The 24,969-nt window shown below is 46.5% G+C and overlaps 14 protein-coding genes across 15 annotated transcripts; 8 read left to right on the forward strand and 6 right to left on the reverse strand.

The window, feature by feature from the left end:
• Positions 1-685: 685 nt before the first annotated feature.
• On the reverse strand, positions 686-1,991 carry LOC117895509 (kelch-like protein 40). Its single transcript, XM_034803208.1, has 2 exons — positions 1,832-1,991; positions 686-1,754 (listed from the first exon to the last, which is right to left on the reverse strand). Exons 1-2 carry the CDS (start codon positions 1,840-1,842, stop codon positions 818-820), a joined length of 948 nt encoding a protein of 315 aa, XP_034659099.1. The 5' UTR covers positions 1,843-1,991; the 3' UTR covers positions 686-817.
• A 394-nt stretch (positions 1,992-2,385) lies between these two features.
• On the forward strand, positions 2,386-3,616 carry LOC117895512 (pyridoxal kinase). The gene is made up of 3 exons (XM_034803210.1): positions 2,386-2,583; positions 2,641-2,740; positions 2,800-3,616. The coding sequence occupies exons 1-3, from the start codon at positions 2,488-2,490 to the stop codon at positions 3,507-3,509; spliced, it is 906 nt and encodes a 301-aa protein (XP_034659101.1). The 5' UTR covers positions 2,386-2,487; the 3' UTR covers positions 3,510-3,616.
• A 95-nt stretch (positions 3,617-3,711) lies between these two features.
• On the forward strand, positions 3,712-4,358 carry LOC117895527. The gene has a single exon (XM_034803233.1). It carries the CDS (start codon positions 3,820-3,822, stop codon positions 4,297-4,299), a length of 480 nt encoding a protein of 159 aa, XP_034659124.1. The 5' UTR covers positions 3,712-3,819; the 3' UTR covers positions 4,300-4,358.
• On the reverse strand, positions 4,265-8,357 carry LOC117895485 (kinesin-like protein KIF18A). The gene is made up of 5 exons (XM_034803169.1): positions 7,908-8,357; positions 6,767-7,847; positions 4,933-5,716; positions 4,738-4,869; positions 4,265-4,679 (listed from the first exon to the last, which is right to left on the reverse strand). Exons 1-5 carry the CDS (start codon positions 8,207-8,209, stop codon positions 4,573-4,575), a joined length of 2,406 nt encoding a protein of 801 aa, XP_034659060.1. The 5' UTR covers positions 8,210-8,357; the 3' UTR covers positions 4,265-4,572.
• LOC117895515 (ribosome-recycling factor, mitochondrial) lies at positions 5,845-6,772 on the forward strand. Its single transcript, XM_034803220.1, has one exon. The coding sequence runs from the start codon at positions 5,907-5,909 to the stop codon at positions 6,684-6,686; it is 780 nt and encodes a 259-aa protein (XP_034659111.1). The 5' UTR covers positions 5,845-5,906; the 3' UTR covers positions 6,687-6,772.
• Positions 8,358-9,167: 810 nt separating the features above from the next.
• On the forward strand, positions 9,168-12,005 carry LOC117895505 (protein FAM76A). 2 transcript variants are annotated; one of them, XM_034803203.1, is made up of 6 exons: positions 9,168-9,348; positions 9,675-9,739; positions 9,810-9,923; positions 10,368-10,461; positions 10,735-11,148; positions 11,218-12,005. In XM_034803203.1, exons 1-6 carry the CDS (start codon positions 9,262-9,264, stop codon positions 11,614-11,616), a joined length of 1,173 nt encoding a protein of 390 aa, XP_034659094.1. In that variant the 5' UTR covers positions 9,168-9,261; the 3' UTR covers positions 11,617-12,005. The 2 variants fall into 2 exon arrangements, with proteins under 2 accessions (XP_034659094.1, XP_034659095.1); XM_034803204.1 differs by lacking the exons at positions 9,168-9,348; positions 9,675-9,739; positions 10,368-10,461.
• LOC117895526 (adrenodoxin-like protein 1, mitochondrial) lies at positions 12,006-12,789 on the reverse strand. The gene is made up of 3 exons (XM_034803232.1): positions 12,631-12,789; positions 12,483-12,534; positions 12,006-12,422 (listed from the first exon to the last, which is right to left on the reverse strand). The coding sequence occupies exons 1-3, from the start codon at positions 12,737-12,739 to the stop codon at positions 12,071-12,073; spliced, it is 513 nt and encodes a 170-aa protein (XP_034659123.1). The 5' UTR covers positions 12,740-12,789; the 3' UTR covers positions 12,006-12,070.
• A 947-nt stretch (positions 12,790-13,736) lies between these two features.
• LOC117895523 (heat shock protein 67B3) lies at positions 13,737-14,718 on the reverse strand. The gene has a single exon (XM_034803228.1). The coding sequence runs from the start codon at positions 14,537-14,539 to the stop codon at positions 13,949-13,951; it is 591 nt and encodes a 196-aa protein (XP_034659119.1). The 5' UTR covers positions 14,540-14,718; the 3' UTR covers positions 13,737-13,948.
• A 234-nt stretch (positions 14,719-14,952) lies between these two features.
• LOC117895530 (rhodanese domain-containing protein CG4456) lies at positions 14,953-15,716 on the forward strand. The gene is made up of 3 exons (XM_034803236.1): positions 14,953-15,288; positions 15,348-15,507; positions 15,567-15,716. The coding sequence occupies exons 1-3, from the start codon at positions 15,084-15,086 to the stop codon at positions 15,619-15,621; spliced, it is 420 nt and encodes a 139-aa protein (XP_034659127.1). The 5' UTR covers positions 14,953-15,083; the 3' UTR covers positions 15,622-15,716.
• Positions 15,717-15,958: 242 nt separating this feature from the next.
• On the forward strand, positions 15,959-16,843 carry LOC117895525 (heat shock protein 22). The gene has a single exon (XM_034803231.1). The coding sequence runs from the start codon at positions 16,158-16,160 to the stop codon at positions 16,689-16,691; it is 534 nt and encodes a 177-aa protein (XP_034659122.1). The 5' UTR covers positions 15,959-16,157; the 3' UTR covers positions 16,692-16,843.
• A 302-nt stretch (positions 16,844-17,145) lies between these two features.
• On the forward strand, positions 17,146-18,040 carry LOC117895516 (heat shock protein 27). The gene has a single exon (XM_034803221.1). The coding sequence runs from the start codon at positions 17,204-17,206 to the stop codon at positions 17,804-17,806; it is 603 nt and encodes a 200-aa protein (XP_034659112.1). The 5' UTR covers positions 17,146-17,203; the 3' UTR covers positions 17,807-18,040.
• A 288-nt stretch (positions 18,041-18,328) lies between these two features.
• LOC117895522 (heat shock protein 26) lies at positions 18,329-19,137 on the reverse strand. Its single transcript, XM_034803227.1, has one exon. It carries the CDS (start codon positions 19,029-19,031, stop codon positions 18,417-18,419), a length of 615 nt encoding a protein of 204 aa, XP_034659118.1. The 5' UTR covers positions 19,032-19,137; the 3' UTR covers positions 18,329-18,416.
• A 256-nt stretch (positions 19,138-19,393) lies between these two features.
• Positions 19,394-21,361, reverse strand: LOC117895498 (heat shock protein 67B1). The gene has a single exon (XM_034803194.1). The coding sequence runs from the start codon at positions 21,210-21,212 to the stop codon at positions 19,671-19,673; it is 1,542 nt and encodes a 513-aa protein (XP_034659085.1). The 5' UTR covers positions 21,213-21,361; the 3' UTR covers positions 19,394-19,670.
• Positions 21,362-23,720: 2,359 nt separating this feature from the next.
• LOC117895524 (heat shock protein 23) lies at positions 23,721-24,582 on the forward strand. Its single transcript, XM_034803229.1, has one exon. It carries the CDS (start codon positions 23,830-23,832, stop codon positions 24,382-24,384), a length of 555 nt encoding a protein of 184 aa, XP_034659120.1. The 5' UTR covers positions 23,721-23,829; the 3' UTR covers positions 24,385-24,582.
• The last annotated feature ends 387 nt before the right edge of the window (positions 24,583-24,969 follow it).

Here is a 24,969-nt window from a genome sequence, read left to right on the forward strand (position 1 = left end):
GGAATATTTGATGAACGGCCAGCGCAATGCCTGGTCGTGCATCCGTACAACGGCATGCACCATTTTCCAAAATTTGAGATCCCCAAGCTACCACCTTACCTTTACCCTTACCCTCACCCTTATCTTACAACACCCTAGATCTGACGAATTCAATATGCTCGATGACGCTACTCTCTAAGTAATATTTTAGATTTAAGTTTAAAGCGAAAGTAAAACAGCAAACAAACAAAATTATATAAATATAATATATATACAACACATAAGTATGTGTGTGTTTATATATATATATATATAGAAGTATATACGATTGATTATTGTAATAATTGATTATGATTATGATGTTTAAGATGTTATAGCTATGTGACCGATTTGTGCAAGAAGCGATAAAGTAGGGGGACAACCACGTGACAACCAACCAACCACACAAGTAACAAACAAACAGGCGAATGAATATTATTACCTAACTACATACCTTTACATATATCGATTTAAAAACATTAAAATACAAACAAAGCAAAAACATAAAAACGATAAAAAATTAATAAGAAAATATCTACAAATTTACGGATACAATAACAATACAAACCATCTAGTATATATACAGATATATGTATATACATATATACATGTATATATATATAAAGGAGGAACTGCACTTTATTTTTCATTAATGAAGAAAATCCCATTTAAGTGTTTGGACATATTGTGTATTAAAAAACAAACAAAATCAAATGTGAATGCCTGTATCAGGTTTTTGTTTTTTACTCAACGATTAATATCCGATAATATGCGCCTTTGTCTGTTGCATTATCGCTCGTCACGATTTTAAATTGGAAAAGATTCCGTTTTGAATTCGCACATTAGGGTTCGCTGCTATCTTATACAATAGCTCATATTTTGACTCGAGAGTCAGTAGCTTTGATTTGCCGGGGCCCTTGTAAAATTCATGGACACTCATGGCTTCGTATTTTACATAAGTCAACAGATCTTTTACATATTCATTATTCAACTTGTTCCGCTTTGAGTCTGCAGCATGTGCGCCTTTGTCTGTTGCATTATCGCTCGTCTCGATTTTAAACGGATTCTCGTTGGCATAGGCATCCGTGTTTTCGTTGGACTGCGAGTATAGGCCTTTGAACTGCCATTTGAACTGCCGTACACAACAAAGGGAGACAAAGCCATACATGGCAACGTATTTTTCAATAATCTCAAAACGAATACTTTCCTTATCGGAAAGCAACTTGATGAATTCCCTAAAGACATCGGATCCGAGCTGATAAACCTCAGAGGGCACAGGCTCGCGAAAGCAGTTAATGTACTTCGAGGTCAATTTAATTAAATCATCGTTGGTAATGTGATGCGCAAACTCAAAGACTTTCAGAACATCGGGATAGTTCATTTTTGGTATTCTTTTCTTGATAATATCCATGCAGACGGTTGATAATGCTGCCACCAGATATATGGAGGAGAAGTCCAAAAGCTTGATGATCGTTTCATTGTCGTAAGTGGTGACCTCCTCCTTATCGTAAGTGTACGCAAAGAGTCGGAACTTTTCGAACGTTTTGGCTGTAGTGTCGGACAGCCAAAGCTCTCCGGAGGCGGCTTCCGCAAAGTCGGACTGGAATCCCCGCTTGAAGAATTCCGAGGCGAGCCCCAGGATCACCTTATGGCACTTGAATCGATTGGACTCGACAATCACACAACAGTCGGTAAAGTCCTCCTCGACGATAAGGCCTTTAAAGGCATTGGCAAGCCTGCGGTGCAAGAGTCAGGAACTTGTTGATTACCCATTTATGTGCATATGCATATTCATAACCCGCCAGAAGCTTACCATGTCTCCATTATCTCTCCTCAGTTTACTAACACAGAATGCGCCTTAGGCAAAAACAAGATCGGCTGCACCAGGTAAGAGATCCAGGACAAACTTCAACAACAGAAATAGTTTGACAACCTTTACAAGCTTGAAAAAAAAACCAAATGAAAAGCTTTGGGGTGTTCCAGGCAATGCTTTTGATTAGTTTTTCATGTATGTTCATTTGTAAATATTTTTGTTGAGTTCAAATATGGCGGGCACATGTAAAGATTATTATTTATAGTTGTTTTTAAAAAGATTCCAATAAAAGGAGTCCTCAAAAACAGTGTATATTGTGGACAATTGATAAATTGGATACAATTTTTGAAAATTGCTGTGAGTCTTCGCTTGCTAGTAATATTAAAAAGAACATCAAAATCGTGGAATATGATTCACATCGGTATGCTTACGGTATTTTTTGAACATGGGAAGGTATATTTTGGTATATTTCTGAGGTTCAGTATGACCGCTGCACTAATGGGTGGGTTGGGTGGTCACTTTTGTAATTGGGACCTCTAATCTGTTGTTTTGGCTCTCTTATCGGTAGATTCGTTTCACAGCCAGCCGCAGATAACAGCGTTTATGCACTCGAGTCTCCATTGACCGGCAGTCTCTATCCCTACCCCACAGTGAAAATGGCAGCAGCAGCGGCAACTAAACGGGTTCTCTCCATCCAGAGTCATGTAGTGCACGGCTATGTGGGCAATAAGGTGGCCACCTATCCTCTTCAGGTTCGTTATCTCCAAAACGCCAACACTTGTCACGTAAAGTAATAACCTTTGGTCTAGCTGCTGGGCTTCGATGTGGATCCATTGAACTCCGTGCAATTCTCAAATCACACGGGCTACAAGACCTTCAAGGGGCCCGTTTCCAATGAAAAAGAACTGGGTAAAGCGAGCATCCATCGCACTGATGCTGCAATTATGACTAACCTCATTCACTTGCAGTCACGATCATCGAAGGTCTTGAGGAGAACGAGCTGCTGGGCCAATACTCTCACTTGTTGACCGGCTACATCGGCAATCCACTGTTTCTTCGCGAAGTGGGAATCATTGTGCAGAAGCTGCGTAAGGCTAACCCGAAGCTGGTTTATGTATGTGATCCTGTTATGGGCGACAACGGTCAGCTGTATGTGCCGAAGGAGCTGTTGCCCATTTACCGTGACGAAATCATTCCGCTGGCCGACATCATAACTCCGAATCAATACGAGGTGGAGTTGCTCACGGGCAAGGAGGTGCGCAGCGAGGCGGCCGTGTGGGAGGCAATGGATTGGTTCCATAAGCGCCAGATCAAGACGGTGGTCATCTCCAGCAGTGATCTCGGCCAACCGGGAGTCCTGCGCGCATTCCTCAGCCAGCTGAACGGCCCCAGGCTGGCTATCGACATACCCAAGCAGGGCGGCAAGGATCTTGTGTTCACCGGCACTGGCGATCTCTTCGCCTCGCTTTTCCTTGCCCATAGCCATACCTGTGAAGATGTGGGCGAGGTCTTCGAGAAGACCATTGCCAGTCTGCAGGCAGTGATCAAGCGCACTGTGGCTGCCCTTCCTCGTGGAGACGGACCAGTCAAGGCCTGCGAGCGCGAACTGAAGCTGGTGCAGAGCAAGGCGGAGATCGAAAAGCCTCAGGTGCTTCTCAAAGCGCAGCGCCTTAACTAGACCACAAAATTGGCCACGCAACGAGGGCAACCAGACAATAACCTTTTGATACCTTAAGATGAACAGCAATTACATTTATCACATTATATTATATTACTTTATACACATATGTACACAGGTCAACGATTACCTTAAATAAATATATGCCTATTGTACACCTCCACACTGGCATCTTGACAGCACTAAAGAGCCACAAGACTGTCACCTGCCACAATCTCAGTCATGGCTCATGGCCCTTGGCTTTGGCAGCAACTGGTGGCTATAAAAGTGAACGTCGAGTGGCGACTGGTAAACAAGCTTAAAATAGCAAATGGAAGATATGTGGCTACCTTTAATCTTTATTGCCTATCTCGTGGTTGCCAGCGGGTCCGGGAACGATGGCAAGACGGTCGCTGATCCAACCTTTGTGCCGCGTTACACTCTGACGGCTGAAAGTAAGAACAAGGATCTGGACCTGAGTCCAGACGGCGATCGGCAGAGACCGCCCATCAACGAGAAAGGACATCCGACACAGAAACCCTGGCGACGCGGAGAGTACGTCTACGATGGTGTTTACACTGCCAACTGGCCAGCTCCTTCTGCTCCCAATGCCATGCTGGGCCTTCTCGGTCCTTTGCTGGCACCCGGCCTCCTGCTGATGGGCGTGAATCTCGGTGCGCTTCTCTACATGCTCCTCGGTCTGCTGGGTCTGGCCCCGCCGCGGAGTAACCGACACGCGACTTCGGACGACATTTACCGCAGAGACAGACACAATCTGGGTGATGGCAAGGAATCGGCCATATATTTTTAGATAAAGCGCGTTACGCAGTTTTCACACAACTTACATATAAATAAACGTACATAAATATATTCAAGGTATTCAGGGTTTCAGTGTGAATAAAGAACTCAAATCGAAAATGGTTTTTGCTTTTGATTTTGGATGGGTTAGTGTTCGGATGTTCCGTGGGTATTGAATTGGTTTCTAATCCCACAACAAAACAAATCGTTAAATAATAAAAAGCGAACAAAAACTAAAACTAACGTTTACAGCGCCCCGTCCCGTTTCGCCCCTCCTCTCCTCACTTCATTTCTTCAAGCGAAACGATGCGGCCCGATTGAACTTAACCAGCGGCGGATCCTTAGTGCCCGTTCCGAGTGGTTTGCGCGTTAACGTTGAACTGCCCCCTAATGCTGTGAGTGGATGAAAGGAATGAAATAGCGTATAGATGAAGCCTTCACTGGTACATACCCTTTGCCACAAGGGCGCGCGGGCTCTTGCGCACATAATTTCCGTTGAATTTTACATTTTCCTTGGCTATTGAGGCAGCGGCCAGGGTTCGCTGTAGTCCTTGGGTAGTAAAGTTGTTAGATTTAAGCAAAACTGAAAGCGAAAAGTGTTAATTACGTGCTGGACTATCTGTAAGAGCTCGTTCAGAATTAGTACCTTGCTTGATCTTGTCGTTGCCACCGCGCACATTTTGTTCGGACAGCAAGTCCGTCACAATGCGCTGATGGACTTTTCGCTGTTTAGTGACCGTCGATGTCAGAGCATTGAAGGTGGTGCCCAGGATTTGCGTCTGGTCGAGAGTACGTGGCTTCTTGAATGTCTTGTGCGCTTCGTCAGAGTCTGAGTCTGTTTCCAGGCTGTCCGCACTGTCCACACTCAAATGGAGATCATCATCAAATTGTGCTTTCCGCACAAACTGTCGCTTCATCGCGCTGGCTGTGAGTGTGTCTGCCTGTTCTTCGTCCTCCTCGCTGCCCAGCAAACGCTTGTTGCCAATTTTTTCAGTCTCGTCAGTCTCAAGCTCCGAAGTGCTGGCCTCAGATTCAGCGAATCGCATTTTTCGCTGCAGGCGATCGTACAATGCCTGAACCTCTGGCGTCAGCTTCTCCGCAGCCTCCAGACGGTCGTACACCTGGCTCACCACATCACAGGCCGTGGTAAAGGATTTGCGTATAAGGTCCGAGTTCTCCACCAGCTCGCGGTTGATCGCGTATAGGTGATTGTTGGATATATTCTGCTTTGCCATCTGCAGTTCGAGATCCTTGCTCTTTACATACAGGCCGAGGACTTGCTGAAGCTTCGATTGATTGACTTCACGCTTCAAACTCTCAACTTCCCGGTGGGCGTGCTGCACTTTGGCTTGCCAGCTCGGCAGCTCCTCTGTGTATTTATCGTTTTGATTGGCCAGTGTACTCATATAGTTATTAAAGCGGCGGTAGTCCTACAAAATTGGATTAAATGATTCAATTAAATTCGCTAAAATATGATTTAAAATTCAAACGATTATCATCGTTTTCTAGGTTACGTGACGTTACGTTGAGTGATTCCAAATCGAGTTGGCAGCCCCAAGTAACAGCTGTTCAGCTCTGCCGCATTTAATCAAACAAATTTACAAAAATAATCTCAAGCAAATGCTCAGGAATTCGCTGCATTTAATGGCCCTGGGTGGGCGGCATGCTCCAATGCGGTGGTCACTGCTCACCTGCCCCACCAGAATACTGCCGGTAGAGATGCAGGCGCAGCCAATGCAGATCGGCTGGCTGCAAGCGCGCGGTTATGCAAAAGGCAAGGACAAAAAGAAGGAGAAAGGCGGCAAAGGCAAGGCGGGAAAAGTGGAGATCAACGAGCAGCAGCTGCGAGAGATTATCAACTTGGACAGTCTCAATACACAGATGGAAAAGTCGGTGCAGCATATGAAAGAAGACTTTATCAAGCACCTGTCGCTACGCTCCACCAGCGGATCCATTGACACGCTGCGCATCAAAGTGGACGGCGATGAGCACGAGCTGCAGGAGCTGGCACAGATATCACGAAAGAATCCAAAGACGATTATTGTCAACATGATTGCCTTTCCCCAAACCATTCCCGATGTGCTGAGGGCCATTGAGAAGAGCGGCATGAACCTGAATCCCCAGCAGGACGGCACAACACTGTTCATACCCATACCCAAGGTGACCAAGGAGCACCGCGAGAATCTGTCCAAAAACGCCAAGGCTCTGTTCGTCAAGTACCGCGATGCCATACGAGGCGTTCAGAATGAGCACATTCGCAAGCTGAAGAACAAGCCGGAAGTTGCCAAAGACGATGCCTTTGCTGCCCAGACCCAGGTCACGGCAATTGCGGATAAGTTCATTGCTGAAGCGGACAAGCTGCTGGCCAGCAAGCAGAAGGAACTCCTGGGCGACAACTAAGACTGATTAATGTGTTCGAGCCGGCGATCGTTGATTTAAAAGCAAAACAAATAAACTACAATTATCATTTGTTCACTTACCTCTTGGCACGTCCGTTGGTCCTGTGACAACATCTTCCTGAATTCTTCAAAATCCTTTTTCAGCGTCTGACGGTAATTTATAATCTTAATCTTACTCCTTATGCCAATACCGCACTCCTGGATCGTCTTCGCAGTGGCATATACAGCATCTATCTTGCTGTACCATGACTTCAGCTCCTGGGGATCGTAGCCATTGCTGCCACCGCGCTCCAGCTGGGCTACCTTTGCCTCCAACGCCTTGTTGCGCTCCTTCAATCGCTCGTTCTCGGCCGTTACCTCGTCGATCTTCTTCACATAGAACTCTGTGGGCATTTTCGACTTTAGCACGTTCTGCTTCAATGTGGTTCGGATCTTCTTCGCACGACTCGCGTACTTCAAGGTGTTGTAGGTGTCCTCGTATGTAAGGGAGCTCATCGACACGTTGGCCACCATCAGGGTGCGGCAGTTGCCGCCGAGAGAATCTTTAAGGATGCGTGTCAGGTTCGAGTCTCGATAGGGTATGTGCTTGAGGCCATCGGCCAACTTGTTGATGCAGTTACCCAGCGCCAGGAGACTCTTGTTGATACTGGCACCCTCCTTGAAGCGCACACCAATGCCCTTGGTGCTGGCCGCTCGTTCACTGCCCGCCAAATCAATCATCGACAGCTTGACCGTTCGCTTTGTGTCAGTTTTGCGATCCGTGATGCGTATGTGCACCTGGAAGATGGCGTGGGAGCGCGAACTCTCCGCGTTGGCATCGGTGGGGTGTTGGGTTCGATGCGAGTTTCCCAGGGCCAGCATCCTCAGCAGTTCTTCGGCGCTGTAGATGGGCGTCAGTCGCAGCCCGCTCACAACCACACCGTTGGAGTCCTCGCGTAGTTTCAGCGGACCCGACTTTGTGAGCAGATTCATGACATGTTCGTTGTATACCTCCAGGTATGAGACGCCCACATCAAATTTCCTCAAGTCACTTTGTGCCTGGATCTTCTCGAACAAGTCGCGCATGGTCAGAAACGTTATGCCGGGAGTGGCTTCGCTGCCCAGCATGGTGAATGTCTTCCCAGCTCCTGTCGCGCCATACACAAACACGGAGCAGTTGTACCTTTACACACACACACACACAATTTGAGACATGAAATGCTTGTAAACAAAGGCAACTTACCCATTGAGCACCGCGTCGACCAGCGGCGCCGTACACTCCTCAAAGAGATCCTGATTTGTGTTGTCTATGTCGAACACGCGATCGAATTCCATAGTCAGCTTTTTGTTCATACGCTTGGTGATGTCGCGGTAATTCTGTTTGGTGCCGTGGAAGAAGAACTCATCGTCTTCTTCGTCAGGATCGAATAGCAGCGCCGATCTATCCATAACCTTGATAATACTGCGCTGCTGATGTTCCAATTCCTTCGAATTATACGGTCTGACGCGAACCGCCACTTTTATATTTGTGTGCTCCACCGGCATTATGATGTGTTATCTGTTCGCATTCGTTTTCATAAATCAACAATTTGAAACCATTCAGTTCTTCAGCAAATTAATTTTCACGTACAGCCTGGAAACGAACGTTGTTGTTTGAATTGACACTATCGGCGATTTTCTTTTGTAGGCATCTTTATCCAATTTGCTTTGCTTCTCTAACTGAACTGTATTTCAGGGCTGTTTTGATGGATACCGATAGTCAGTGTTGATAAACTCTGTTGTGGAGTTGCTTTCGGGGTATATCGAGTTGTATGCTATTTTTGTGTTAACCTTTTTAGTTGTAACCTTATTTTGCAAACAATCCAATAAAAGGAAGTCATGAAAACTAGCGAATCTTGTGGGGAATTGATTGATGAATCGGATAAAATTATAGTCTTAGCGCTGCAAAGCCTAACTAGCTTATAATATTTAATAGAACATCAAAATTGAGGAAAATAAATTAAGACTTACGGTATATTTGCAAGTTTGAGCGTGTATTCTTTTGGGTATATTTATGGGTTATTGTGTGCACAAATTGGATTTATTTTGTTCTTTCTTACACGCGCTAATACTGAAATAATTTCCATTGTTTGAAATTGTAGATAATTGTTTCAGCCAAATTCTAAGTTGGGAGTTCAGAGTAAAATATGCTGGAAATACTAAATGAAGGTCAAAATCCAGGAAAATGATTTGTGGTATATATACGGTATATGGCATAGGCGGTCACACTAAGGTTGTCAAATATAAAAATAATATCATATTGGTGATATATTTTGCTTGGAAAAAAATCAAAATAATATAAAATATATATCACTGCAAAAATATCGATATTTTTGATCGATACATCAAAAATATCGCTAAAACATATCAATATATTGATGTTTTGGGAAAAAAATCACGATATAAATATATTTTTATTTTGAAAAATATCGATATATTGATATTTTGATATATATTTGAACACCCTAGGTCACACTGGCAAAATTATTTAAGGAACAGGAAAAGTTTTTTAACTCTAGCACAAAATTCAATTGCACACAAATATCAAAACGTCTAACATGAGTGCAAAAGTATTATTCGCTTGCTCCAAATGTTTCTCGCGTCATCCATACGAAGAACTATCCTCGGGACAGCAACTTTGCAAGGTGAAAAGCGAATGGCGGAGACAATTAAAAGAAAGAAAAAAAAAATATAATGACTGTGGCCCTAACAAAATGCAGTAAACAAAATGTTTGATGTTTGTGTGTGTTTCTTGGCAAGCGACGGCAATGACGCGTCGCTTTGTTGCGAAAATTTTGCTGCGCATTTAAGTGAAAATGGACGGCAAGAAGAAGCAGCGTCTGTCGCGGCCACAGCGTCAGTTTGTTTGTCGGTGGCTGCTGTGACTAATAAACAACTCAAACAGCGCAGCACAGCAGGCAGCATCTGCAGCATTTACTAAACCTATGTACATTAAAATTCATTTTCGCAGGGCTGCCGTGGTTCTACCTCAGTTGTTAAATGTACTTACTGCCGCTCGGAGTTTCAACCCGCCACGTAAGTTGAATGGATCTCCAGGCCTGATAATGACACTCTCTATTGAGTCTTCCCTACATCTACTTCACAGCAAATCACAGAGTGCCTGTAAAAAATGCGAACACTATCTTGGAAAATACGGTAAGCCCAGTCCGTGCGAGTGCTGCAAGATTGTGGCTGCCTTCGCGGGGTCCAAGTGCATGAGGTATGTTCCGTTCACTTCTTGATTTATCTTAGTTTTTGTAAACTGAAACACAACTCTCAAGTAAATCCTTTGGTAAAAGTAGTTTGGTTCTACTCTGAGCAACGTGTGGCCGTGTAACTTGAATGCACAATGTAGGAGCAAAGTTGGAATCTCGTTTGAATCTCTTTCCTAAGCAGAGCATTAACTGTAAATTGTTGTTTATGAAACCCCATAGCCTAGCTACCCAACTAATTGTGCCTTCAATGTTCATGACATGACTTTGCAACTCTTTCAGTAGTAGATTCTTCTTGATTTTCTAACTATTGAACCAAAGAATCAGTCAAAACCAAACAATACAACGTCTCTTATGAACGCAAAACATTTTTCTTCTTCTCTTTTTCTGCTGCCACGTGTGAAACGAAACAATTTAACAAACTCAAAATCACACAAAATCATGCAAAATAGATGCGCCAGCTACGAGGCAAAATATGGACCACCAGTCCACTGCGACGAATGCAAGCTGCGATCAGCCTTTGACAGGCGCGACGAGAACAAAAAGGTCAGCGTCCCTCACTCACTCGCACTGCACCCGGCCAAGGAGCGCCCTTCGGAAGCAGCCCTTAATGTTAAAACCATAAATTTAAGACTAATAAATGTAGAAATATCGAGCGGGGTAAACTGTACTGCTGCAACGCTGCTCGCCACTTCGTCGATCTGCACGAGTCCAAGAATCATGTATTTTGCGTTCATAAGAGACCAAATCTAGTCTAAGATTAGGGCTTAAGGCTTTGTAATCACCCTTAATCGATCACATGTTTCGTTTCGCCTTCAGGTCAATGGAAAACTCCTATGCTGGCTGTGTACCTGCGCCTACAAACGCGCTGTGCTGAAGGCGCAGCAGGAGGGCCGAATTCCCATGTCCAAGAAGCGGCCGCATGAAAAGTCTTCTTCCTCGCACAGAGACAGCGCCTCGGCAAAGAAGCCATCGCGCAATGAGCTCGGCAAGAGCGGCGGCAGCAACAATGCTGGCGGCGTTACGGCGGTGAGCGGAGCCGGACTGGATCATCCGGACAAGATATCGCGCGGAAACAGCGGCAACGGCACAATCGCAGCCCCGGCTGCCATCACTGTCGACACGAATTCGTCCGATCATGTGGTGGCCATTACATACCTTAAGGAACGCATCGCCAGCCTGGAGAAGCGCCTCAATCAAAAAGACAAAGAACTGTTGGAGAAGGATAAACAAGTTAGTAGAGCGCATGACTTTCTATTACTAAAAACCTGCTAATATCTATTCATGGTGTCTCCCTTTTAGTTGACCGAACTGAAGGGCAAGAACTTTGAAAAGGAAAATGACATGCGCAACAGGCTGAAGGAGGTCGAGCGCCTGCACGACATGAAGGTGGATAACTTGAATCGTAAAATTTCCAGTCTTCTCAAGGACTTGGCCACTTTGAAAAAGAGCAGCAAAAAGGCGGCCAGCGGGGCCATGAAGGCCGAGAGGGAAGCCATCAAGCGGGAGAATCTGTCGCCCAAAGAGGAAATTATTGCGGCAGCACCAGAGAAACAAATCAAGACATCCGAGCCCGCCGACCTGGACAAGGACGAGAAGAGTTGCGACCGTGAGGAAGATCGCAGCGAGCAGGAGGATCGCGCAAGTGTGCGTTCGCGCTCCGCCTCAGGCTCCAGCAGAGCCAGTCCCTCTTCGAACTGAGAGTGACGCCCTATTCTCCACCCAGACCAGTGTGCAACATTTCAATCCCCACAAATGCATGGTTGTAGGACTTGTTGCACCGATCTTTTAGTTTTTTTTGCTATTAAAGCTAATATTTTTGTACTTTGCTTTAATTGTAATATAGTTTTATCAGATTGTTTTATATACACTTTTATGTCGCTCATCCCAATCCAATCCAATCCTCACAGCGCAGAAAACGCGAATGTTTCACCTGTTTCTGTCCACTGCTTTCCCTACAATTGTCATCATAGAAAATGTAATTTTATAGGCTCCACTTAACGAATTCTACTTTAGTTTAATTCACGATGGAATGACACAAAGCGAAAGCATTGTATACACTTTAAGAAATATACAAGTTGGGAATGATATATATGTACTTTCAACACGCGTGTTTATTCAACATTTAAAACTATCAACAGGGACCAGAGCGGGACTAGTGGGGCTTCGGCTTGTGCCCGTCGACGTAGAAGTTTCGCGTCGCCTTGGGCAATTCGAGTTCGATGCCGTCCATGCTCTTGTCGAGCAGGATTTGGCAGCCGAGGCGCGAGTTCTCACGCAGAAAGGGAGCCATGTCCAGCAGGTCGTCCTCTTTCTCCTCGGCATCCTTTAGTTTTTCGAGAAAATTGTGATCCACGTAAACGTGGCAGGTGGTGCAGGCTAGCGATGCCTCGCAGGCGCCCTCCATCTCGATGCCGTGACGATGGGCCAGGTAGAGCACATTGTCTCCGACTTTTCCTTGCACTTTGGTGCGCTTTCCATCCTTGTCAACGTACGTGATGTTGACTCTGCGGTGCAGGGAACTCTACATCAATTCAAGATTTATTAAGGAAGTTTGCCGTACTCACATTTCATCTGGAGACTTGGGATCTTGCCACTCGTACTCGCCATGCCGCAGCCCTGCATGGGTGGAGGACAGATAACCATTTCATAATCTCAGACACTGATTACATTTACAATAAACTCGCCCCGGATGGGCAATTTGGACAAACTTACATGATGTGGTGTGCAGAGCCTTGATGGGTGTGAGGCGGGAGGATCTGACAATTTGTTTTCCGACTAATTTGCAGGAATTCCCCGACTGCCGCAAAAGTAAACAAAACATTTTTAAGGTTACCGTGTGACCGCGGAATTATCGATATACCCTTGCATTTTCAAAATATACTGTAAATATACCGTAAATCTTAAATTATTTTCCTCGATTTTGATGTTCTATTTAATATTACTATCTAGTTAGGAGTCTCCGCGTTAAAACTATAATTTTATCCGATTTATCAATCAATTCTCCACAAGATTGCTAGTTTTCACGACATCCTTTTCATGGAATGTTTCAAAATTCAGTTGAAAACTAAAAAGGTCAACCAACAAAAATAGCATAAAACGTTACGTCAGTGTTTGTTGATTGTCAACCGGTATGTATAGTATAGTAAGGGTAGAGTATATTTATACCCTATTTCCATAAATGAATATTAAAATTTCACTTTCAAAGCTTATCTCAAACATTAATAATGACTTGATCTTAGACTGACATGTTTTTAACCTTTTCATATGCCTTCTATGTATATACATATTTAAATGTTGTTGATATGGCTTACCAACACAGATGGAATGTTTTTGCATTGATTGGAGCCAGTTTCCAAAATTTCTTCAATTCGAGGATATCCCTCCATCCAAGGGTACTAAATGTTGTTTATTCTGTGCCAAATTTCGCAGCATGTTGCTGGTCCATGCAAATTATGTTGCCAATACTGGAGCTACCGATATATTTGCTTCCGGGTTTGTACTATTTTTATAATGCACAATAATAATTTCACCGATTTGAAAGCATGTGAAACATAGTCACTTCAAATCACTGAAAGCTCGATATATATCGATGACTAGACTTGGCGCCCTGTCATTTCAAATTTAAAATGTACGTAAAAGGCTTTCGTCTCGTTTGGGGAAATGGTTGGGCTAAGCTTTTCATGGAGATACAAACTGTGGATATACTTTGCATATGATTATACTATTTTCTACGCATTTCTTTTGAAAAGCCATATGGATGCACTTATGGGAACGAATGGGATGCGGAGCAAGAAACAGTCAAAGAACAAGGAGCACTGCGACATTTATATTCCTTTATTAATAATACTGAATTTTAATTAGTCTCAAAATTGGGTAAAATTGGGCTTTAAAATGTAGTTGGTAATTAATAATGAATAAATACGATTGGTGCATAAATTTGCGTCTTTTTAGTGCAACGACAAAAAGAAGGGAGTCTTGGGAAATCACTTGGCGGCTGATGGCGCGGCTGTTTTTTTTTAGGCTGAGCTCTTTACTTGGCCTCGGAGGGAGGCGAGGCTGACTGCTCCTTGTGGCCATTGCCATTCTGGAAGAGATCGGACGGGCCCACGTGCTTGATGGTTATGACACGCTCCTTTGGCTCATCCTGGGACGCCAGAGGTGGCACGGTTATGGTGAGGACGCCGTCCTCAGTTAAAGTGGAAGCCACTGCATCAGCGTCGTACTCCTTGGGCAGCGGATAGCGCCTCACAAAGTGACGTGTCACATGTCCGTGATCATCCTCGCGCTCCTCATGCTTGCCCTCCACCACGATGCAGTCGTTGACCAGCTTGACGGTCAGCTCCCCGGGCTGGAAGAGACCCACATCGAGATTCACCTCAAAGTTGCCCTTCTTTTCCCCAGAACGAATGCCGCCCAGAGCAGCTAGCTCGCCGCTGCGCTTCTTGGCCACCAGATGATGAGCATGTGCACCCATCCGGGCAATCAGTCCCAACGTATGAAGATCCAGCTCGTGGTGCTGTCGAGAGTGCGCGCGGCGGTACATGCGATTGGGGAACATGTCGTGGCCATAGTACATGGAGTCGGGTGAGTCCAGGTTCAAGATAAACGGAATATCTGCCATTTTCTCGAAGTTTTTCTTGATTTCGATTCTGTATCTGGCGGAAGTTCACTGAACCGACGACCTGTTTTTCCTAGGACTGTGGAGGGTTGGTTTACCAGCGGGGGTTGGCAGACACAGACACAGACACTGCAGTTTCGCAAACAATTTTCCGTGAATTTTCCGACTCAAATGTGGAGTTTCCTGGGTTCGCGACTCCTTTTTATAAGCACCAGAGAGTGCCAGCCAGGGGAAATAAAGCTTGTGCTGCAAAGCTTTGTCTGGAGTCGCAGCAGACAGAGGAATATTCTGGTGCGGGTTTGGGGAGACGGCAGCCTTCGTATTGGAACTTCTCCATGATATTTGATGGACTCTCTGTATACAGCAAGCCATGTCTGGGAGACAGATCCATATCGAACTTGAAATTGGACTTTGTATGTGTGTAACTCGAACACCGCGACCACAACACTATGGCAATTAGAGGCCCCACCACCGTCAACCACAACGGCACACAAACAACACACTGATAAGCCAGACGTAAGCAAACAAATCACGTTTTCGACTGAAAATGTATCTTTCAGTGGCGGCGAGAAAGTCAGTTCCGTGTAGACTGGCATCCAAGCTGAACGCTATCATCCGCCCACTGTGCAACATGGCCACCTATGAGCAGGTCAAGGACGTGCCTAATCACCCGGAGACCTATCTGATCGATGTCCGAGAGAAGGAAGAATTGCGGCAGACGGGCAGCATTCCAGCCAGCCTCAACATACCCTGTAAGAACGTGGCAACAAGTCTGTCGAAAGTTGCAGTAAAAAATCTTTTAACTTTTCAGTGCCCGAGCTGGACAAAGCCTTGCAACTGGATAGCAAGGAGTTCAAGAGCAGCTACGGACGAGACAAGCCTGCCGATGATTCCAAGATCATATTCTCCTGCCGCTCTGGAAAGCGGGTGCTGGAGGCTGAGAAGATTGCCAAGGCCCAGGGTTATTCAAAGTAAGTAGACAGACAGCCGCAATTAATTTGCTTTAACACAGAATTTTGATTTCTTGCAGAGTGGTGATTTACAAGGGCTCCTGGCTGGAGTGGGCCGAAAAGGAGGGTATCTAAATCCATTAGTAAGATTTAAAATTAATGTATACAACGTACATAATATAATCAAAATAAGAAAGTCGAAATAAATTGGAGCTTTTTCTACCACCACCAAGCTTAGCAATACATAAAAGCACAGCAGCTCACACATATATACACTGTAGCCAGCAACGATAGTTGTCCCGCTTCCACTAACGCTCTCTTCGTTTGTTCTCTCTGCCGAAAGCACTGACCTGCCTCAAGAAGCAACAAAACTGAGAGAGCGTGAGATAAATGCTAATAAACCGTAAAATTATTATGGAGTACATACAAACCTTCTAGAGAATCTCCCTGTTTCTAGAAGCCACACACCACACCACCCCATACAAAATTGCATCAGCCGTAGGTAGCAGCGCCGCCAAGAAAGTTCCGGATGATTGTAGACACTGGCGGCGGCACATATAAATAGCCGACGCAGAGGACCGGCTCGCAATTCAACAAAATCAAGACAACAGAAAGCACCTCGTATACAGAGAGAGACAAATTTCAACAACTAAAGTGAAATTTACATCAGAATGAGATCCCTACCGATGTTCCTACGCATGGCCGAGGAGATGGCCAGGATGCCACGCGTGTCGCCATTCCAGGCTTTCTTTCACGAGCCGCCCGTGTGGAGCGTGGCTCTGCCTCGCAACTGGCAGCAGATCGCCCGCTGGCAGGAGCGGGAGTTTGCCCCTCCGGCCACTGTCACCAAGGAGGGCTACCAGCTGACTCTGGACGTGAAGGACTACAACGAGCTGAAGGTCAAGGTGCTGGACGATAGCGTTGTCCTGGTCGAGGGCAAGGCTGAGCAGCAGGAAGAGGGCGATGCCGGAGGCTACAGCTCGCGGCATTTCATGCGACGCTTTGTTCTGCCTCAGGGATACGAGGCCGACAAGGTCACCTCCAGCCTGAGCAGCGATGGTGTCCTCACCATCAATGTTCCCAATCCTCCAGCTGTCCAGGAGGCACTCAAGGAGCGTGTGGTCCCCATTGAACAAACTGGAGCTCCGGCCAAGAAAACCGCTGGCCAGGTGGAGGAGGGAAGCACTGAAACCAGCAAGCAGTAGGGTGGCGCCAATGCTCTATGCAGGAAATGAATTTTGACTGATTTGAATCGAAAGCTAGTGAAACCTTTTAACCTTTGACCTATTCCATAAGTTAGCCCCACGAGTACTCCACTTAGTTTTAATACGGAAATATATTACGATTAGCCAAGGAACTGTTGTTTTGTTTCATTATAGGGGCAGGTACATCTATTCGCCGTAGATCAACCAAAACACTTTCTTTTATACCGCCCGCAGTCCGGGCCCTTTCCCCATCACTTTCGTAGGTGACGTAGTCGCCACTTGACGCGAATCCAATTGGCCACGCTCGTGTGTGTCTTGTTGGCCTTCTCGCGGCGCTCGCTGCACTTGGCCCGACCCGAGGTGCATCGGCTGGGATGAGTCATCCCCATCCGCATCCGACATTGGGCGAGGCCAACCCGGTCATCTATAAAAGAACTAACGGCGGCCAATACAAATTTTATAAGAATTGTGAACGCGAAAGCGAACGAATCGTTACCAAATCTCGCAAAGAAATGACTCTGGTGCCCACCACATATCGTGATTTGTCGCGGGAACTGGACAGACCGCGTCCGCTGTACCAGGCTCCTTACGACTTCCAGATGTATCCGTATCTCTGGGACGATCCGAGAGTCTGGTGGCCCGCTCACCACAGTAGCAGAAGCGACCTGCTGACGCCCATGGACGAGCTGGTGACCCGACGCGTGAGGAATCAGCTGATACAATCCAATCCCTACGACTGGGCCTATCCCATGCGGTGGGACAACTACTACTCAGGCGAGCGGGTGCATGTGGACGAGAAGGGATTCCGCGTGGATATCGATGTGCGGCAGTTCCATCCGCACGAGATCGTGGTCAAGACCAACGACGACTATGTCATCGTCCAGGGCAACCATAACAGACGCAGCGAAGGCTCCAACGGTCTGGTGGAGCGGCACTTTGTGCGGAAGTATCTACTGCCACGCGGCTACAACGCCAACGAGGTGATCTCGGACATATCCACGGATGGGATCCTCACAATCAAGGCCCCGCCTCCGCCTCCCTCCAAGTACTACAGTCCGACCGAGCGCATGATCCGGGTCCACGAGACGGGCAAGCTGGCCCTGCCCTGGAAGTAGATGGCTCCAAATTAGATTTCCTCTATCCAATTCCAAACCTATCCCAGTCGAGGCAAGGGACAGACATACCATCAAAAAACGCGCCAAACTCAAGGTCAACTATTTTTGGGATAGCAGGCAGAGGCAAGTGCAGCCGAAATTTTCAATTGGATTCAAATACATAAATACTATTTGTACCCGTGGGTAATATAAAATGCGCAATAAATACGATATATGTACATATATCAGAGCCAATCTAGAGGATATTTTTTTGGGTTTACGGGCATGGATGCGGATGCGGCTGGTTGCGCCCAAATGAAAGCGTCAATGTTGGACGTTAGGTGTGAAATTATTGGGAGCAGATTAAACAACTCTTACAGTCTTTGGCAGTGGCAATTGAATTTGCCAGAAATGCTTCAATATTTCAATCAGCGATCAATACTTTGGTTTTAGACTTACATATTTGTAATCCTTAATTGAATTTTTCACACCAGGTGATTGATATTTAATAAATTATTTCTCAAGTCTTTAGCTCGTTACAAATGCATTTTGAATAAATAAGTTACAGATATGCGGGGGAATGATAGGTGGATTGACGAATGCTGGAACTTCATAGCATGGATGCCATTTTCTACTTGGAATTGCCGTTGGCAGAGCCGTTCTCCTTGCCCTTATCGTCGACGGCATTCTGCTTGACATTCAGATGGGCTGGTCCCACCTGCTGGATCTGGATGAGTCGCTCCTTGGACTTGTCTGCGATGGGTATCGGCTTGGGAATGCTCACAGTGAGCACGCCGTCGGAGGACAGCTGGGAAACGACCTTCTCCGGCTCGTAGCCCTGTGGCACCTGGTAACGGCGCACAAAGTGACGCATGATGTGGCCGTGATCATCCTGCCGCTCCTCATGCTTGCCCTCGACCATGATGGACTTGTCCACAACCTTCACGCTGAGCTCACTCGGCTTGAAATGGGCCACGTCCATGCACACCTGGAATCCCTCCTTGCCCACATGAGTCACTGGCCAGTGGATGTCGTTGTTCTTGGCCATCTGGCGGCGCGTAGCCAACACTTGGCCCGCCGGTGAGGACACACACATTGGTGAGGCGCAGGGGCAGCCGTTGATGGTATGGCGCTGGGGCGCGATGAGGTGGCGTGCATGCGGATGCATGCCCAGGCCAAACTCGTAGATGGGGCTGCGGGGCTCCTGCAGCTCATCAACCAGGGAAAGCAGTGTAGAAAGCGCCATTTTGTAGTATAAAATTAACTGAATCGACTTTTAGGTTATGTTTAAACTTTAAAGAAAAAATTCTCTTGCAATGTTACTCGGTGGAAGCCAACGGTTGTTTTGTCCGCTTTGATCTGTCGACGAAGCTTTTATAGCCATGCCCTCCATCTCGCTCTTCTTCTAGAAGCGTCTGGCACTTGCTGGGAGTGTGTGTGTGAGTCAGAAATGGATAGAGAGCAAAAGCGAGGAGAGCAAATAAGCTTGTTGGATGTGTATGTGTGTGTGTGTGAGAGAGCAAACATTTTCCCCCGTTGTTCGTGTGCGAGAGAGAAAGAGTTACCGGCAAACAAAATGCAACGCAACGCAACGCCGCTCACTGTGAATTCTCTTGTTTTGTTTTTATTGTAAGTACATTAAGTGGTTTTTTTTCTTTAAGATTTACTGGAATACTTGTAGTTGTTGTCACATATTTGTTAGGAAATCATACTGCTATCTCGCTCGCATAGTAATTGAGTCGACATCATCTCCCTCTTTCCCTTCCTACTCTCTCTGTCTGTTTATAGCGAAATGCCAAAAGAGAACACAGGAAACATTTACGAATAAAACTCACGCATACATACATATTATTTTTCTCTTTCTCTTTTCTTTTTCTTTCAGTCTTCACTTTGCGGCCACCTCTTCGGCTTTTGCCGCAGCTGCACCATTCTCCCCCCCGGCAGAGGCTCCATTCTCACCACCTACTGCGGATGCACCGTTCTCCCCACCCTCTGCAGCGGGCTGATTTTTGGCCAGAAGTATGGCAGCATCGACGGCAGCCAGCTCCTCAGCCCCCTTGCTAGACTTATCGCCCTTCTCGGCTTCCTTCTCCTGCTGCTTCTCTTCCCCCACCGAATTGGCCGTGACCATGGGTATGTCTTCATCTTCGCCGACAACGGGCGCCACATCGGTTTCGGTATTGCCGTTGCCGCTGCTTCCATTGTTTGAGCTCACGGCCACGTCGTTGGCATTGGGCTCGGTCTTGGACTCCTCCTCGGAGCTGCTCACCACAGCTGTAGTCGGATTGGGAGTAGAATCCTTCTTGGGAGTGGAAGCCTCTGCAGTAGTTGCCACCTCCATGGGCTCGGACTCTAGCTTCACGCCATTATTGGCACTGGAATTGGAAGTTGTAGTGGAAGTGCAAGTGGTGGAAGTAGTTTCCACTGCTTTTGCTGCAACCTCAGCTGGAACTGCAATGTCGGCATCGACGTCAACGTCAGCAGCGGCAACAGCAGCAGCTACAGCCTCTGCCTGGCCATTACCGTTGCTCTCCGGGGTGGCTGCTGCTCCTGCTGTTGGTGTTGGTGTTGGGGCGGCGACACTCTTCGGTTCTGCCTCAGCCTGTGCGTGTGCCTCTGTCGGAACCGGTTTTGGCGTCTGCGCATCCTTCGGCTGCAACTGCGACTGCAAAAGCTGCTGGATGTCGACGATGCGCTCGAGCCGCTCCACACCCGCCTTGTTGGCGGGTGGAGGGGGCGGTGGCGCCTTGACGGTGAGAATGCCGTCTGAAGAGAGCGTCGAGTGGACCTCGGCCGGGTCGAAGCCCTTGGGCAGCATGTATTTCCGGATGAAGTGGCGCGAGATGACCCCGTGACCGTCCTCCTTCTCGTCGTGCTGGCCCTCGACCACGATGCAATTGTCGATGGTGCGCACCGTGAGCTCCCGGGCGGAGAACTGCTTCACGTTCATGCTCACCTGGAAGCCGTTGCGGTTCACCACGGAATAGGCCGACTTGCTGGACGTGGCCGGAGAGGTGGCGGTGGTGCCTCCAGCTCCTGCAGCCGCACCTGATCCGCTACCCTTCTCCCCCAACTCCTTTTCCAACTCCAGCAGCGACTTATTGCAGCAGACAGTCTTTGCACCCGCCACCCGGTTGTAGGGATGATGGCGATGCTGCGTTGCTGGTGACGCCGCATGTTGCCCCTTGATGGGCACCCACAGCACCGAAGAGGATGTCGTGGGACTGGATCCCAGGCCCAGGCGCAGGGCGGGGCGGCTCAGCTGTGGGGCGTAGGGGTGCGAGTGCGTCTGCGTCTGTGCCTGTGCCTGGACTTGGTGCTCCAGTGGATACATACCGAAGCCCAGGTCATCGATGTCCATGGCCAGGCTGCGATTGAAGTCGTGCAGCTCCTCGGCCAGATCAAGTATGAACGGTATTAGCGACATTTTCCGAAACGAAACCGATTCCGTATCTGGGATTTAATCTGTTCTGCTCTGGCAGTTGGATTTTGATTTGGAATTGGACTTTAAGTTTGAATCGGGCCTGACTGAGAGCTGCACTCGCGCGATCCGTTCTCGCCTCTAACTGGATTACGTTTGAGGGCTTATGGCTGAATGCCGGCGCTTTTAAGCGGCTGTGCAGCGCTGAATGGAAAACAGTCAAGTCTGGAAGGAAAGGTCTGGCCTGGAAGTCCACCGCCGCCGCTGTGGCTGTCTCTGTCTCTCTATCTGTGGCCCATGCAAAAAGATAGAAACCAAGAGGGGGACAAACTGGGATTGCCCTTCCCCTCTTTATGTGCAGTGCTCAGTTTTCAGGGCGGAACTGAACATTCGTCGTCGTCGTCCCACCAGATAGAAATTCGATGCCCGAATCCCTCTTTCAGATATTTTTCCTCAGACCAAAGAGAACAAAGAAAGTATTCCAGCCGAAAAAACCAGCCTTGGACCGGCAGAAGCAGGGTAAACCGGCTCTCCATTGAGACAGGGGGACGGTCTCTTTACCCCAGGAGATATCATCTCTATATATAATGCAAATATCCACATGCATATGTGTGTGCATATGTAGACACACATACACATGTACTTATGTAAAGTGCTGCAGCTGAATTCCATTCCCGATGCCGGGCGAACGAACAGCTGAGAGGGCTCACAAAAAAAAGTCTCGTGCCGGGCTGGGAAGCCGGCGAATGGAGCAACTACAACAACAGCTGGTTTTCGCTCTGCTGGAAGGCAGTTGAGTGTCTGTGTGGATTGTGTGTGGTGCGGTGGGGTAAGGCAGGGTGGCGGAGTGGGGCGGCGTCGCGTAATCATGCGCATTCACGGCGTCTGGAGCGGAGTACATACATACGATTACATAGGAGTTTGCAACTGTGTGTGCATCTGATGCATCATCTCCACATAAATATGTATAAACATATGTAAGCCTGTGGGTGTCGGTAACCGGTTGCACACACACATACACACTCACACACTGCCCAGACAAGAGCCAGACAGACTCCACAGTACAGAGTCGAGTCTTGAATGGCTGGCAACAATTAAATGGGAGCACATCCAGGAGCCGAGGGGGATTCACGTTGTGTGTATCCGTAGAATAGCAATAAGAGATGGCTACGTGACTCCATATATCCATACATACATACATATGTACAAATGAACACACATACATACATACATATGTATTTATTTACTTGCCCCCATATGTACTCCAGGGAAACAGTGTACCCGAGAACACACAAAGTTACCTTCAGGAATAGACATTTTCCATTTTACGTTGCTGAAAAATTGCGTAAATTTCGAGCTTACATACATATGTACATATGTTGTATGTACTGTCTCAGCGAAAAAACAATGTTACAAATGATATAATATCGGAGGAAAGAGCTTAACATGGATTGGACTGTATGTACATACATATGTACATACGTTGCTTCTTCTGGGACTAAAATTGTTATAAATTCTCAAATATTCGCTGTGCTAAATGAATAGTCCTTACCAGAAACTTCTGCAATTTTCGATTTCTACAAGTTTTTACAATTATAAACCAAGATATTGTAAAGAAGAAATAAACGATGCAAATAATAAAATTAAAGAATTCATAGTATGTATGTACATATGTACATATACATGTGTACATATGTATCTGTGCAAATTTCTGCACGATGTATGGCATGTATGTACATACATACATACATATGTATGCACATATATTTGTCCGTTTTTTCTTAACTTCCACTCTATCCCAATGTTCTACAACTCTCTCTTTGTGTATGTATGTATGTACATACATACATACATATGTTCTCTATTCAGCATTTGCATCTGATGTAGTATCGATGAATACATGTGTACATATGTATGTACATACATACATATGTCTATTTTGTATTCCTAGATACATACATAGATTAATAGAAATCCATCGAGAAATTTCTAGATATTTCCTTTGACATGGTTCAGGATTTTACGGCCAAAATCAAAGTAATAGTCTGCCAAAATTAATTTATCTTTTCTTAGTCATTAACTAAAGTTAATTGCTGAAGCGCTGAGACATAAAAAATGTATTAAATATCACCGAAAGCTTCCAGAATAATCCAGAACCTTTATCCTTCGCGGCCTTTGCCCTTACATAGCATCCTATATGCGCTGTACATAATATTTTGCTGGGCCTCTGATGATGGGACTTATCATTCCATTCCACTTGGCCCATGATGCCACACTCGTCATCCCTTATCATTTTCCCTGCGATACTCTCGCTTTCATGGGGCAGATAATGCGTAATTTTTGCAATTTCGAGAACATTTTGTGCTGCCAGAGCGAGATAGAAACTTCGTGCAGTTTCTAGACGTTGCCACGTCGCACACAGACACAACACACACGCACACTGCGGCGGCTGTAGAGCTGCCACCACCCAGCTGTGCTGTGCTGTCGTCAGAGTATAAATAGCCGGCGCTTTCGTTCGACCGGCATCAGTTGAATTCAAACCGTCTAACCGTTAAAACGTTAGCCAGAAAAAAGTCTTATCTTAAACACTACTACCGCAAAGAACCGTTAAATAAGGAACGAGATGGCAAGCCTACCGATACTATTGAGCCTCGCCGACGACCTGGGCCGCATGTCCATGGTGCCCTTCTACGAGCCCTACTACTGCCAGCGTCGCCGCGGCAATCCCTACCTGTCGCTGGCCGGACCTATGGAGCAACAGCTGCGCCAACTGGAGAAGCAATTGGGTGCAGGAGTTTCCTCGGGAGTTGTGCCGAAAGTGGGCAAGGACGGGTTCCAGGTGTCCATGGACGTGGCCCACTTCAAGCCCAGTGAGCTGAGCGTCAAGGTGCAGGACAGCTCTGTCCTGGTGGAGGGCAAGCATGAGGAACGCGAGGACGATCACGGCTACATCACACGCCACTTCATCCGGCGCTATGCTCTGCCCAAAGGATACGATGCAGAGAAGGTGGCCTCCACCCTATCCTCGGACGGCGTTCTAACCGTGAGCATTCCCAAGCCTCCGGCTATTGAAGACAAGGGAGCCGAGCGGGTTGTGCAGATCCAGCAGGTGGGTCCCGCCCATCTCAACATCAAGCAGAACGAGCAGCTGGAGCAGGACAACGGTACCGAAAAATAAGTGGAGCAGCTCCCAACATTCTAGATTTAATCTCATATTCAAAGACCATAATCTGTTTTATATGCTGTAGCTATCCCTGGACACTCGCACTAGTTATACGTTGTGCCCTATAGTAACCTTAATTTTAAACAAAATGACTGTAATTTGCGTTGGTTTCCTAAGACTACCAAATATATAAATAAACACCTAAAATAAACATTCATCATTCTTTATTTCTGGGTTGAACGACTTGTGTGGGCCAATATCATCGGATGTGGGTGTGCACTGCATCCGATTTCATGCTCCAATATTTTGGACGAGACTGTGCCTTTCTTGCTTTCCTCTTCCCTCTTTAAACCCCACAATCATCTGATGCTACCACCGCTGCCTTTATGCATGTAAATGAGTTTTTAAGAGGTTGAAAAGTACATTTAACAATATTAAGTTTTCTTAATGTTTATATTATTCGTATACATAAATATTTATGTATGCATAAGTATGTACATATGTACATACATACTTACTCAGTCTTTTGCCTGCCAATGTACATCAGCTGCTGTTACTTTCGATGTGTGCATCTGGGTGGGGTGTGTGTGTATGTGGGTT

The sequence above is a fragment of the Drosophila subobscura genome, chromosome J, assembly GCF_008121235.1.
Source record: "Drosophila subobscura isolate 14011-0131.10 chromosome J, UCBerk_Dsub_1.0, whole genome shotgun sequence".
NCBI classification, from domain to species: Eukaryota; Metazoa; Arthropoda; class Insecta; order Diptera; family Drosophilidae; genus Drosophila; species Drosophila subobscura.